Raw genomic sequence first — 14,542 nt, 5'->3', positions numbered from 1 at the left:
GTGTTGTCGTTTTCGCAACCATAAAAGCGGGCGTTGAAACTCCACGCAGAACGTGCGTTTTTCAATTTAATTTTGTCTGAAGAAAACGAAAGGTATGGTTAGGTTATCCATTTGTTCAACGCCAGTGAACGAACATGTATACATTTGTTTGGCTGGATGTTTAATATATGACGTTTTGGCCATCTAACGTTAGTTTGCTAACTCGTTCGTATTTTTGTAACCAACCATAGCTGACTAGCTAGCCAACTAAAATGTGCTAGTTTGGTAACGTTAGCTAGCTAGCTGCTATATAGGAAATTTATTTGCTGAATGTCAACTGGCTTGATACCGTTCTCCCATTTGTTATTTATACATCAGTGTAAAAAAATGCTAGCTCAAAATGTAGTTAGCTGGCTAACTAGCTAAATTAGTATGTTAGCATGTTGCCAGAAGATACCAACCCTACCGTTCACACCGAACTACACGGGTCGGAACGCAATCATGTTAAATCATAGTTATATTTTAAGAGGCCGTGGAACCGGCGCCAGATACTGGTCGGAAAATGTACCGCTCAATGCAGGGATGGGATATCCTACTGTATATGAACTTTATCCACACTGTTCCATCGAGTAGATTGAAATAATGCTCGTTTTCTCGGAAATCCGAAATGTTCTGCCTCATGCTAGTTAGCTGTAGCCCCCACACCCATAATGGAATGGGATGTTGAGTTGAACAAGAAAGGAGCTGATTGGCTGACACTGCCATTCCAAAATGTCTGGGGTGGCTACTGCAAACTAGCATGAGCCTCCAATGTGTTTTAATGTAACCGTGGTTGTGTTCTGACCCAAGTGCAAGTCCGTGTAAACAAGCGTGATGGTAGGGTCGGTATCTTCTGGCAAGTTTTTGTTATCAGGACAGGTCATTCCCATGTCCAGCTGAATCTCTTCTCTGTTTCTAGCCAAGCTGTGTTAGTGGATGAAGATGTTGGAAGGGACAATAATGATATTGGTACGATATGTCATTGTATTATTCTCTCCCTTGTTCTCTTTCTGGATAGGACCATGAGTGGAGGATTCAACTTTGGACAAGCGTCCAGTACTGGATTCAGCTTTGGAGCTCCCAAAACCACAGCTGCAACTGCCCCAGCCACAGGCTTTGGGATGCCTAGTGCTGCAGCTCCAGGTGGTGGCTTCTCTTTCGGAACCCCCAGCACTCCGCAGGCCCCAGTAGCTGCCCCCCAGAGCTCTGGGCTGTTTGCTATGCCCACCCAGGGTAGCACAAACCCAACTGGAGGGTTCAGCTTTGGGACCCCTGCACAGAGCAGTACTCCTGCAGGAGGAGGCTTCTCTTTTGGGTGGGTCTGTTGGATGATGTAGATTGCATGGATGTTTGGGTAGTTATATTATCTTAGGGTAGCATTGATGGTGAGCTGAACAAACTCCTGAGTGGCTTAAGGCACTGCGTGTAGGGGCAAGAGGCGTTACTACGGTCCCTGGTTCGAATTCAGGCTGTATCACATCCGTCTGTGATTGGGAGTCCCATAGGGCGGCGCACAATTGGCCCAGCGTCGTCCGGGTTTGGCCAGGGTAGGCAGTTGTAAATATTTTTTTCTTAACTTACTTGCCTAGTTAAATAAAATAAACTTGGTAGGTTGTTGCCTGTGTAGCTTACAGTAGGATTGGAATCGTAATTGTATTTTCTCTTGCTTTTGTCTTTAGGACTCCCATTGCTAAACTCAATCTGGGTACACCAGTCGCCTCTCAACCTGCACTGACTGGGCTAACTATGGGGATGGCAACCCCCTCCTCTGGGACAGGCTTTGGACTTGGTGGGGGTCTCGCCACACAAACCACTGCTGCCCCTGCAGGAGGGGGGTTCAGCTTTGGGACCGCAGGGGGGCTTGGAGCCCCTGTTGCCCAAACTCAGCCCCAGACCCAACCTGCTGCAGCTAGTGGACTCTCTTTAGGAACTCCTGCTGAAGCCACCCAAATTATGGGAGGTGGGTTTAGTTTTGGTGCAGCCAAGGTCCAGGCCACCACAGCCCCAGCCCCTACTGTAACCGTAGGAGGGGGCTTCTCATTTGGAAACAGCACACCTGCCAGTCTCTCCCTGGGGACCCAGCCCACAAGTGAGTTTTCTGAGCTCCTCATCATCTGTTTATCAGATCATGGGTAATGTACTATAAATGCCATTATTACTTTACATCAGAGGTTTTTTTTCAACCTGAATTATAGTATTTTGTCTTTACTCAGGTCTGACTCTGAACTCTGTGGCCTCAACAGCTGTACCAACCACAACCCAGGTTGGAGGATTCGCTTTTGGCGTCAAACCTTCTGGTAAATGGGGGAATCGGAGACATTTGGCATATATGAAAAGAATATCTGACAAATTGTAGATTATTTTTTGTTTTTTTAACAGTGAAAATGTGCGATTCTTTTCTCTCAAGCTACTCCAGCCCCGACTGCAACTGCCCCGGCTACCCAAGCCTCATTAGGTTCTTCTCTTTTTGCTGTACCAGCATCAACAGCAGCTCCTGCTACAGCAGCAATCACAGGATTTTGTGAGTTTTATTTCCTACTAGCAAGCTCTTGCTTGAAATATTAAGTGTTGGAAAACTCAAAAATAAGGTTATTGGCTTTCTAACATTCTGTGGTGGAATTTAATTTCTTGACTCTCTTCTGATTAGTGGGCGCTGCCCCTACCTCCGCTGCCCCGGCTGCCACCTCAACAGCGGGATGTACCCTGGGCTTCATGCTCAAACCCCTGGGAGCAGTCACTGCCACAACTACTGCCCCAGTTGGCACAGGTACTATACAGGTTCACTGTTTTATCATGCAGGATTATTAGAATAACTAGAGCTTGATATTGTTGCCTGTTTATGCAAAATTGTGTATATGGGGTTGTTTATGAAGTATTTTTGTCATATTTGTGAATTCCTCACTGTAGTGTTTGTTTTAGCTGCCCCTACCACAACAACAGGTTTCTCACTGGCTATGAAACCTGCGAGCTCCATTGGCATTGGTGTAACGGCCCCCATCACTGGCGTAGCCACAACCATTGCAACTGTTACAGCAAGGTACTGCAGGGTTCAGCCTGTCCAGTTTATTACAACCACTCACTGCAATATCTCTCACTATATTTGTCCTTAACCATTGCATTTAGGGCTGGGGTTAATTCAATTTCAATTAATTCAATTCTGGAAGTAAACTGAAATGCGTGTACGTAGTCATGGAACACTATTAAAGTAACCAATGTTTAAATACTGTTTTACCCACTACATATGTATTTACTGTATTCTAGTCAAGGCCTATAATATTTAACTATTGCTGTATATATACTGTATAATACAGATGTATCCATATTGTCTGTACATCCCATCACATACAGTGTCTTGGGGAAGTACTCAGACCGCTTGACTTTTTCCAAATTGTTACGTTACAGCCTTATTCTAAAATGTATCCAATAGTTTTTTTCTCTCATCAATCTACACACAATACCCCATAATGACAAAGGAAAACGGGTTTCTATAAATATTTTGCAAATGTATAAAAACTTAAAATATCACATTAACATAAGTATTCAGACCCTTTACTCAGTACTTTGTTGAAGCACGTTTGGTGGTGATTCTAGCCTCAGTTCTTCTTGGTTATGACTCTACAACCTTGGCACACCTGTATTTGGGAAGTTTCTCCCATTCTCTGCAGATTTTCTCAAGCTCCTTCGGGTTGGATGGGGAGTGTTGCTGCACAGCTATTTTCAAGTCTACGTAGATATTCGATCGGGCTCTTGCTGGGCCACTCAAGGACGTTCAGAGCTTGTCTCCTTTCTCGTGGTCTTGAGTCTTTAGGTGCCTTTTGGCGAACTCCAAGCGGGCTGTCATGTGTCTTTTTACTGAGGAGTGGCTTCCGTCTGGCCACTCTACCATAAAGGCCTTATTGATGGAGTGCTGCGGAGATGGTTGTCCTTATGGAAGTTTCTCCCATCTTCACAGGGGAGCTCTGTCAGTGACTATCGAGTTCTTGGTCACCTCCCTGACCATGGCCCTTCTCCCCCGATTGCTCAGTTTTGCCAGCTCTAGGAAGTCTGTGATAACAAACTTCCATTTAAGAATGATGGGGGCCATTGTTTTCTTGGACCTTCAATGCTGCGGATGTTTTTTGGTACACTTCCCCAGATCTGTGCCTCGACACAATCCTGTCTCAGAGCTCTACGAACACTTCCTTTGACCTAGTGGCTTGGTTTTTGTTCTGACATGCATTGTCGACTCTACCACAGGTGGACTCCAATGAAGTTGTAGAAACATCTCAAGGATCATCAATGGAAACAGGATACACCTGAGCTTAATTTTGAGTTTCATAAAGTGTCTGAATTATTTAAATAAGGTATTTCTGTTTCTTTGATAAATTTGCAAGCATTTCTTAACCTGGTTTTATTTCATACATTTTATTATAAAATGTAAAGTAACCAAATGTGAAAAGGTCTAGTGGTCTGAATACTTTCCGACGTGTGTGTGTACAAAAGCTGAAGAACATACGTACATCCAGGTACTTTCCGCAGGTGTTGGAGTTGTAGGCAAACTCATAGGAAACAGAAAGGAAAACCTGTGTACACACATTGCTCATCCTAATATTTCTTAAATCTGTTCTTTGACTTTTTTTTAGATTTGTGTGTATTGTTAGGTATTACTGCAATGTTGGAGCTAGGAACACAAGCATTTCACTACACACCCAATAATTTCTGCTCTGTGTGACCGATTTGTGACTGGTCCCTTACTCCTCCCCCTGCAGTGCTCCTCCAGTGATGTCATATATCCAACTGGAGGGTCTCATTAACAAGTGGAGTCTTGAGCTGGAGGACCAGGAGAGGCATTTCTTACAGCAAGCCACCCAGGTCAACGCCTGGGACCGCACGCTGGTGGAGAACGGAGAGAAGGTAAACAGACATGTCATTATAGTGGCACTTCTCGTAACTGCACCACTAGAAGCTAGGCAATGCTATTTGTTTTAATCTCATATGAAGTTGAACATTGGGGTCTCTTCATGGCAGATGTTTGAAGGGCATGTTCACCTCGTTGTTACAGATCACATCACTGCACAGGGAGATGGAGAAAGTAAAATTGGACCAAAGAAGGTAGCGGTTAACAGCTTTATTTCTTATAATGTATTTGAATATATCAGATAATTCAGAATTCTGTCTTATCTGTAAGTAGATTTATGGTAATTGTCAATGTTTATTGAATGACCTTGTGTTTCTGCTCTCCACCCCGTCCCAGGCTGGACCAGGAACTGGACTTCATCCTGTCACAACAGAAGGAGCTGGAGGACCTGCTGTCCCCACTGGAGGAGTCTGTCAAAGAACAGAGTGGAACCATCTACATGCAGAACGCAGACGAGGAACGCGAGAGGACGTAAGGTTTTACCAAAGGTCTTTCTGAGTGAAAACCACTGCACAGTGAACTGAATCATGACTAAGTGATATCTCATCCTTGTGCAATATCTCCATCTCTTTCTGCAGGTACAAGCTTGCAGAGAACGTGGACGCCCAGCTGAAGAGGATGTCCCAAGATCTAAAGGAGATCATTGAACACCTGAATACATCCAGCGGGCCAGCTGATAACAGTGACCCGGTGAGAAGGAAAAACATACCGATGTCTTTTGAATACCTTGCTGCCAGTACTTTTACTTACGTAAATTGCCTGTAGCCACTATGGGTCCGCGGTGAAACGACCACCCCTCATCACTGTCAAACGCTCCCTAAAACACTACTGTGAGCAGGCCTTTCTAATCGACCTGGCCCGAGTATCCTGGAAGGATATTATCTCATCCCGTCAGTCGAGGATGCCTGGTCGTTGTTTAAAAGTAATTTCCTCACCATCTTAAATAAGCAAGCCCCTTTTAAAAAATGTAGAACTAAGAACAGATACAGCGCTTGGTTCACTCCAGACCTGACTGCCCTTGACCAGCACAAAAACATCCTGTGGCGAACTGCAATAGCATCAAATAGTCACCGATATGCAACTGTTCAGGGAAGTCAGGAACCAATAGACGCAGTCAGTCAGGAAAGCAAAGGCTAGCTTTTTCAAACAGAAATTTGCATCCTGTAGCTCTAACTCCAAAAAATTTTGGGACAATGTCCATGGAGAACAAGAGCACCTCCTCCCAGCTGCACTGAGGCTAGGTAACACGGTCACCACTGATAAATTCATGATAATTGAACATTTCAATAAGCATTTCTCCACGGCTGGCCATGCTTTTCTCCTGGCTACCCCGGCCAACAGCCCCCCTCCCCCCCCCCCCGCAACTACATTACCCGAGCCTCCCCAGCTTCTCCTTCACCCAAATGGCAGATGTTCGGAAAGAGCTGCAAAACCTGGACCCGTACAAGTCAGCTATGCTATACAATCTGGACCCTCTTTCTTAAACTATCCGCTGCCATTGTTGCAACCCCTACTACCAGTCTGTTCAACCTCTTTCGTATCGTCCGAGATCCCTAAAGATTGCTGGCTGCCACGGTCATCCCCCTCTTCAAAGGGGGTGATGCTCTGGACCCAAACTGTTATAGACTTATATCCATCCTGCCCTGCCTCTAAAGTCTTCGAAATCCAAGTTAATAAACAGATCGCGGACCATTTTGAATCCCACCGTACTTTCTCCGCTGTGCAATCTGGTTTCCGAGCTGGTCACGGGTACACCTCAGCCACGCTCAAGGTACTAAACGATATCATAACTGCCATAGATAAGACAGTGCTGTACAGCCATCTTCATTGACCTGGCCAAGGCTTTTGACTCTGTCAATCACCACATTCTTATCGGCAGACTCAATAACCTTGGTTTCTCAAATGACTGCCTTGCCTGGTTCACCAACTACTTCTCAGATAGAGTTCAGTGTGTCAAATCGGAGGGCCTGTTGTCCGGACCTCTGGCAGTCTCTATGGGGGTACCACAGGGTTCAATTCTCGGGCCGACTCTTTTCTCTGTATATATCAATGATGTTGCTCTTGCTGCGGGTGATTCCCTGATCCACCTCTACGCAGACGACACCATTCTGTATACATCTGGCCTTTTTTTTTTAAAACACTGTTAACTAACCTTCAAACGAGCTTCAATGCCATACAACACTCCTTCTGTGGCCTCCAACTGCTCTTCAACGCTAGTAAAACCAAATACATGCTTTTCAACTGTTTCCTACCCGCCCGACTTTGTATTACACAACAAAGCCTCCTTCGCTCTCGCCGCCAAACTTACCCTGTAAAACTGACTATCCTACTGATCCTCGACTTCGGCCATGTCATTTACAAAATAGCTTCCAATACTCTACTCAGCAAATTGGATGCAGTCTATCGTTGAGCCATCCGTTTTGTTACCAACGCCCCTTATACCACCCACCACTACGACCTGTATGCTCTAGTCGGCTGGACCTCGCTACATATTCGTCGCCAGACCCACTGGCTCCAGGTCATCTAAGTCTTTGCTAGGTAAAGCCCCGCCATATCTCAGCTCAATGGTCATGCTAACAACACCCACCTGTTGCTAGTGCTCCATCCGGTATATCTCACTGGTCATCACCAAAGCCAACACCTACTTTAGCTGCCTTTCCTTCCAGTACTCTGCTGCCAGTGACTGGAACTAATTGCAAAAATCACTGTAGACTTATATTTCCCTCACTAACTTTAAACATCAGCTATTTGAGCAGCTAACTGATCGCTGTAGCTGTACAAAGTCTATCTGTAAATAGCTCACCCAATCTACCTACCTCATCCCCATATTGTTTTTATTTACTTTTCTGCTCTTTTGCACACCAGTATCTCTACTTGCACATCATCTTGTCATTTATCACTTGTGTTAATATGCTAAATTGTAATTACTTTGCTACTATGGCCTATTTATTGCCTACCTCACGCCATTTGCACACACTATATATAGACTTTCTTTTTTTCTATTTTTTTCTATTGTGTTGTTGACTGTACGTTTTGTTTATCCCATGTGTAACTGTGTTTTTGTCGCTTTGCTTTATCTTGGCCAGGTCGCAGTTGTAAATGAGAACTTGTTCTCAACTAGCTTACCTGGTTAAATAAAGATGAGAAATGTATTTCTACAGTTATTCTAAAGCAAATATCACATTCTTTACTGTGGTTACCTGGTTTGTTTATTTTGGGAAGAGGAAATGTGTGAATAGTTATTCTAACACTTTTTTTTCTCTCTCCTTAGCTTCAGCAGATCTGTAAAATTCTCAATGCCCACATGGACTCTCTTCAATGGATTGACCAGAACTCGGGTCAGTATTTAACCCATGTGGTCTTGAGTAAACAAATTTTTAACTTGACCCTTGCTTCTGATAAGTTGAAATCCTTCAATCCATATTAACTCTGTAATATGTCTATCCTCAGTGCTTCTACAGAGAAGGGTGGAGGATGTGTCCAAACTCTGTGACAACCGACGCAAAGAGCAGGAGAAGACTTTTCGCATAGCATTTCATTGAAGATTGCAATAATTATCAGAATGATATTGAGAATGTATATGTGCATTATGCAAGTTTATTTCTTTTTTTTATTACAATGAAGATATTTTTGAGAGGAGTTATGTTCAAGATTTGCTTTTAATGCAGCATCAATTGTGATATAGAGAAGTACTCCAAGCTAAGGTGTGTGTGAGATGCACTTGTCAAATTTCAACACTGCTGATGGAAAAATATTGAATTCTGAGTAAATAAAGAGTTGCACCCACGGGATCGATTAAATCCGTGACACTGAAGATCAGCGCTGTAGTGCAATTTAAATCCTAATTGAGAAGACATAAGAAGCGTTGACCGATGCAAATCAAATACATGTTTATTTGTCACATGCTTCGTAAACGGGTGTAGACTAACACTGATATGCTTGCTTACTACGGCCCTTCTCATGAAATAAATATTTGAATTAACGAGGAATAAATACACAGTAACAACTTGGTTACAAACACCGGGTAACACCACCAAGTCGGTGTGCAGTGATACTAGGTAATTGATGTAGGCATGTACATATAGGTAGGGATAAAGTGACTGGCTAATCAACAGGATCGATGAACAGCAGCCGCGTACACTGACTATTAAGAACACCGTAAAATTGAGTTGCACCCAATGTTCTTTCTAAAATGCCGCGCAGATGAAATATTCCGCAGAGAAGCACGACATTGAAGTCAACTAGTTTTCCCCTTTTAACACGATCAACGTTTCGCGCTGCTGTCGAAATTGTTCTAGAATCAACACAATACGAGCCGCTTTCAATGTAACATACCGAAACAAAATGAACTAACCGCAAGGAGTTATCTTGTTGGCAGAGCGCCTTGGAGTAGAATTGCATTGACATGTACGACTCGATGCCAATTTATGCTTGATACGGACATTTGGTCTGGAGCTCCGTATGGACAGTGACGCAATTGCGAAGTCTTTTGACGGACGCAGAGCCCAAATTGAGCCGCTTACCGCATCGCTGTGCGCCTCTCAAATGTAACAGCGCGGAGGTCTCCGTATAGCTCCGCATTGACATGATTGGTTGACGGTGGGGAGGGCAGGAGGTCTTGTGTAAACACAAACTCGCTTCCTTGACATTTTCCTTCATAACAGCTCTGCGTGAGAAGAAGAAGCATGAGTGCCTTGACTTCTGCAGAGGCCATATCACCGTAAATCCTGTAAAGTCAATGCAGACGGCAGATTGACCAGCGCCTTTCAGCCCCATACTCATAATACTGGTGCGCCATAGCCAATCAAACCTGCAGATTTTCTTTTTTGAGATCAAAGCGGGAGCTACATGTAGCCACCTGTGCATATGTGTTAATATTCTTTGCCAGTTAGTGAGTTATTAGCCCAGTTACAGCTAATTTCTTTTTATTTATATATAAAAAAATCACCTTTATTTAAACAGGTAGGCAAGTTGAGAACAAGTTCTCATTTGCAACTGCGACCTGGCCAAGATAAAGCATAGCAGTGCGAACAGACAACACAGAGTTACACATGGAGTAAACAACAAACAAGTCAATAACACAGTAGAAAAAAGAGTCTATATACATTGTGTGCAAAAGGCATGAGGAGGTAGGCAAATAATTACAATTTTGCAGATTAACACTGGAGTGATAAATGATCAGATGGTCATCTACAGGTAGAGATATTGGTGTGCAAAAGAGCAGAAAAGTAAATAAATAAAAACAGTATGGGGATGAGGTAGGTAAAAATGGGTGGGCTATTTACAGATAGACTATGTACAGCTGCAGTGATCGGTTAGCTGATCAGATAGCAGATGTTTGAAGTTGGTGAGGGAGATAAAAGTCTCCAACTTCAGCGATTTTTGCAATTCGTTCCAGTCACAGGCAGCAGAGAACTGGAACGAAAGACGGCCAAATGAGGTGTTGGCTTTAGGGATGATCAGTGAGATACACCTGCTGGAGCGCGTGCTACAGGTGGGTGTTGCCATCGTGACCAGTGAACTGAGATAAGGCGGAGCTTTACCTAGCATGGACTTGTAGATGACCTGGAACCAGTGGATCTGGCGACGAATATGTAGCGAGGGCCAGCCGACTAGAGCATACAGGTCGCAGTGGTGGGTGGTATAAGGTGCTTTAGTGACAAAACAGATGGCACTGTGATAAACTGCATCCAGTTTGCTGAGTAGAGTGTTGGAAGCTATTTTGTAGATGACGTCGCCGAAGTCGAGGATCGGTAGGATAGTCAGTTTTACTAGGGTAAGTTTGGCGGCGTGAGTGAAGGAGGCTTTGTTGCGGAATAGAAAGCCAACTCTAGATTTGATTTTCGATTGGAGATGTTTGATATGAGTGGAAGGAGAGTTTACAGTCTAGCCAGACACCTAGGTACTTATAGATGTCCACATATTCAAGGTCGGAACCATCCAGGGTGGTGATACTAGTCAGGCGTGCGGGTGCAGGCAGCGAACGGTTGAAAAGCATGCATTTGGTTTTACTAGCGTTTAAGAGCAGTTGGAGGCCACGGAAGGAGTGTTGTGTGGCATTGAAGCTCGTTTGGAGGTTAGATAGCACAGTGTCCAAGGACGGACCGGAAGTATACAGAATGGTGTCGTCTGCGTAGAGGTGGATCAGGGAATCGCCCACAGCAAGAGCAACATCATTGATATATACAGAGAAAAGAGTCGGCCCGAGAATTGAACCCTGTGGCACCCCCATAGAGACTGCCAGAGGACCGGACAGCATGCCCTCCGATTTGACACACTGAACCCTGTCTGCAAAGTAGTTGGTGAACCAGGCAAGGCAGTCATCAGAAAAACCGAGTCTGCCGATAAGAATATGGTGATGACAGAGTCGAAAGCCTTGGCAAGGTCGATGAAGACGGCTGCACAGTACTGTCTTTTATCGATGGCAGTTATGATATCGTTTAGTACCTTGAGCGTGGCTGAGGTGCACCCGTGACCGGCTTGGAAACCAGATTGCACAGCGGAGAAGGTACGGTGTGATTCGAGATGGTCAGTGACCTGTTTGTTGACTTGGCTTTCGAAGACCTTAGATAGGCAGGGCAGGATGGATATAGGTCTGTAACAGTTTGGGTCCAGGGTGTCTCCCCCTTTGAAGAGGGGGATGAGTGCGACAGCTTTCCAATCCTTGGGGATCTCAGACGATATGAAAGAGAGGTTGAACAGGCTGGTAATAGGGGTTGCGACAATGGCGGCGGATAGTTTAAGAAATAGAGGGTCCAGATTGTCAAGCCCAGCTGATTTGTACGGGTCCAGGTTTTGCAGCTCTTTCAGAACATCTGCTATATGGATTTGGGTAAAGGAGAACCTGGGGAGGCTTGGGCGAGTAGCTGCGGGGGGAGCTGTTGGCCGAGGTTGGAGTAGCCAGGCGGAAGGCATGGCCAGCCGTTGAGAAATGCTTGTTGAAGTTTTCGATAATTGTGGATTTATCAGTGGTGACCGTGTTACCTAGCCTCAGTGCAGTGGGCAGCTGGGAGGAGGTGCTCTTGTTCTCCATGGACTTCACAGTGTCCCAGAACTTTTTGGAGTTGGAGCTACAGGATGCAAATGTCTGCCTGAAGAAGCTGGCCTTAAATTTCCTGACTGACTGCATGTATTGGTTCCTGACTTCCCTGAACAGTTGCATATCGCGGGGACTATTCGATGCTATTGCAGTCCGCCACAGGATGTTTTTGTGCTGGTCGAGGGCAGTCAGGTCTGGAGTGAACCAAGGGCTATATCTGTTCTTAGTTCTGCATTTTTTGAACGGAGCCTGCTTATCTAAAATGGTGAGGAAGTTACTTTTAAAGAATGACCAGGCATCCTCAACTGACGGGATGAGGTCAATGTCCTTCCAGGATACCCGGGCCAGGTCGATTAGAAAGGCCTGCTCACAGAAGTGTTTTAGGGAGCGTTTGACAGTGATGAGGGGTGGTCGTTTGACTGCGGCTCCATAGCGGATACAGGCAATGAGGCAGTGATCGCTGAGATCCTGGTTGAAGATGGCGGAGGTGTATTTGGAGGGCCAGTTGGTCAGGATGACATCTATGAGGGTGCCCTTGTTTACAGATTTAGGGTTGTATCTGGTGAGTTCCTTGATGATTTGTGTGAGATTGAGGGCATCTAGCTTAGATTGTAGGACTGCCGGGGTGTTAAGCATATCCCAGTTTAGGTCACCTAACAGAACAAACTCTGAAGCTCGATGGGGGGCGATCAATTCACAAATGGTGTCCAGGGCACAGCTGGGAGCTGAGGGGGTTGGTAGCAGGCGGCAACAGTGAGAGACTTATTTCTGGAGAGAGTAATTTTAAATTATTAATTTTAATAATCATCAATAGGGGAACAGTTGCTTCCTAAAAAAGCACAAAATGTGTGCATTTCAGGTAAATCGTTTTTTTTTTTGTCTATAAGGGACAGCATATTTTTAGATGGTCTTGAATAAACTAAGTAACCAATAGGCAGAGGGTAGCAGAATTTGTCTGATTCCCTAATAATGGTATGGGAATAATAATAAAACACAACATTTAGTCACCTCCTTGTCTGAAGGACAAATGGATAAACAGGTTAATGTCAAGTCCTGCATGTTTTTTTTCAAACGTCTCAAGGAATGTAGGCCTACTTGAACACCGCACATTTGCTGCTACTGTAGGCTGAATGATAACAGCTATTTCCATGTTAAAATGTTATGGGATGCATTTTGTCCATTGTTTTTGATGGTAGGCCTACATTATGATGAAATAGCCCCAGTAGCCTACTTGGCCACTAACTTAAAGCAGGTACAGCCTCCGTGTTCACAATGTTAAAGTTAGCGCTCAGCAGACCTGATATGTGCCCAGTGCCGGAAATAGAGGGGACATTGGTTGCACCCCCACCCCCTTTTGCCCTCAGAACAGTCTCAATTCGTCGGGGCATGGACTCTACAAGGTGCCGACAGCGTTCCACAGGTATGCTGGCCCATGTTGACTCCATTGCTTCCCACAGTTGTGTCAAGTTGGCTGGATATCCTTTGGGTGGTGGACCATTCTTGATATACACGGGATCCCGTGTGGAAAAACCTAGCAGGGTTGCAGTTCTTGACACAAACCGATGTGCCTGGCACCTACTACCATACCCCGTTCAAATGCACATGTAATTTAGCTTGCCCATTCATCCTCTGAATGGCAAACATACACAATGTCTCAAGGCCTAAACATCCTTCTTTAACCTGTCTCCCCTTCTACACTGATTTGAAGTGGATTTAACAAGTGACATGAAATAACTTTCACCTGGTCAGTTTGTCATGGAAAGAGGTGTTCTTAATGTTTTGTCCACTGTTTATGTGATAAGTCTGTGCAAAAGGGGCCAATTTCCAATCTAGCCGATATATGCAGTTTATTGTGAAAGCGAGTCTCCACTAAAGCAGGAACATTGCCTTTAAATTGTATTCACGCTGTAAAGTTAAACTTCCGTTATGCGGATTGAAGAGTCCTAACTATTTAATCATTTCTTCGGGATCGGTGTCCCTTCCACAGAATGGTTGAGCTAATGCGATTAGCATGAGGTTGTAAGTAACAAGAAAATTTCCTAGGACATAGACATATCTGATATTGACAGAAAGCTTAAATTCTTGTTAATCTAACTGCACTGTCCAATTTACAGTAGCTATTACAGTGAAAAAATACCATGCTATTGTTTGAGAGTGCACAATTTTGAACATGAAAAGTTAAACAAATTAGGCACATTTGAGCAGTCTTGATAAAAAAACAAAAACAGAAATGCAAGGATTAATTGGATCAGTCTAAAATGCTGCACACTGATGCCATCTAGTGGCCAAAATCTAAATAGCACCTGGTCTGGAATAATACATTATGGCCTTTCTCTTGCATTTCAAAGATGGTACAAAAAAATTACAAACAAAAAAAAAAAGTTATTTTGTATTATCTTTTACCAGATCTACTGTGTTATATTCTATTACATTCCTTTCACATTTCCATAAACTTCAGTGTTTCCTTTGAAATGGTACCAAGAATATCCATATCCTTGCTTCAGGTCCTGAGCCACAGGCAGTTAGATTTGGGTAAGTCATTTTAGGCGAAAATTGAAAAAAAAGGGTCTAATCCTTATTAAGCGAGC

The 14,542-nt window shown here is 44.2% G+C and overlaps 1 protein-coding gene across 3 annotated transcripts; it reads left to right on the top strand.

Moving 5' to 3' along the window:
* Nucleotides 1-8,729, top strand: LOC135548440 (nuclear pore glycoprotein p62-like). Of its 3 annotated transcripts, none has more exons than XM_064978050.1 (13): nt 1-92; nt 1,037-1,333; nt 1,698-2,107; nt 2,262-2,315; nt 2,426-2,539; nt 2,666-2,785; nt 2,926-3,055; nt 4,767-4,911; nt 5,060-5,109; nt 5,252-5,386; nt 5,494-5,605; nt 8,187-8,253; nt 8,366-8,729. In XM_064978050.1, exons 2-13 carry the CDS (start codon nt 1,041-1,043, stop codon nt 8,455-8,457), a joined length of 1,722 nt encoding a protein of 573 aa, XP_064834122.1. In that variant the 5' UTR covers nt 1-92; nt 1,037-1,040; the 3' UTR covers nt 8,458-8,729. The 3 variants fall into 3 exon arrangements, with proteins under 3 accessions (XP_064834122.1, XP_064834121.1, XP_064834120.1); XM_064978049.1 differs by having other exon boundaries at nt 2,232-2,315; nt 2,938-3,055; XM_064978048.1 differs by having other exon boundaries at nt 2,232-2,315.
* The last annotated feature ends 5,813 nt before the right edge of the window (nt 8,730-14,542 follow it).

The sequence above is a fragment of the Oncorhynchus masou genome, chromosome 11, assembly GCF_036934945.1.
Source record: "Oncorhynchus masou masou isolate Uvic2021 chromosome 11, UVic_Omas_1.1, whole genome shotgun sequence".
Lineage (NCBI taxonomy): Eukaryota > Metazoa > Chordata > Actinopteri > Salmoniformes > Salmonidae > Oncorhynchus > Oncorhynchus masou.
The sequence above is the reverse complement of the archived record's forward strand: the minus strand, read 5'-3'. Positions and strand labels throughout refer to the sequence as shown.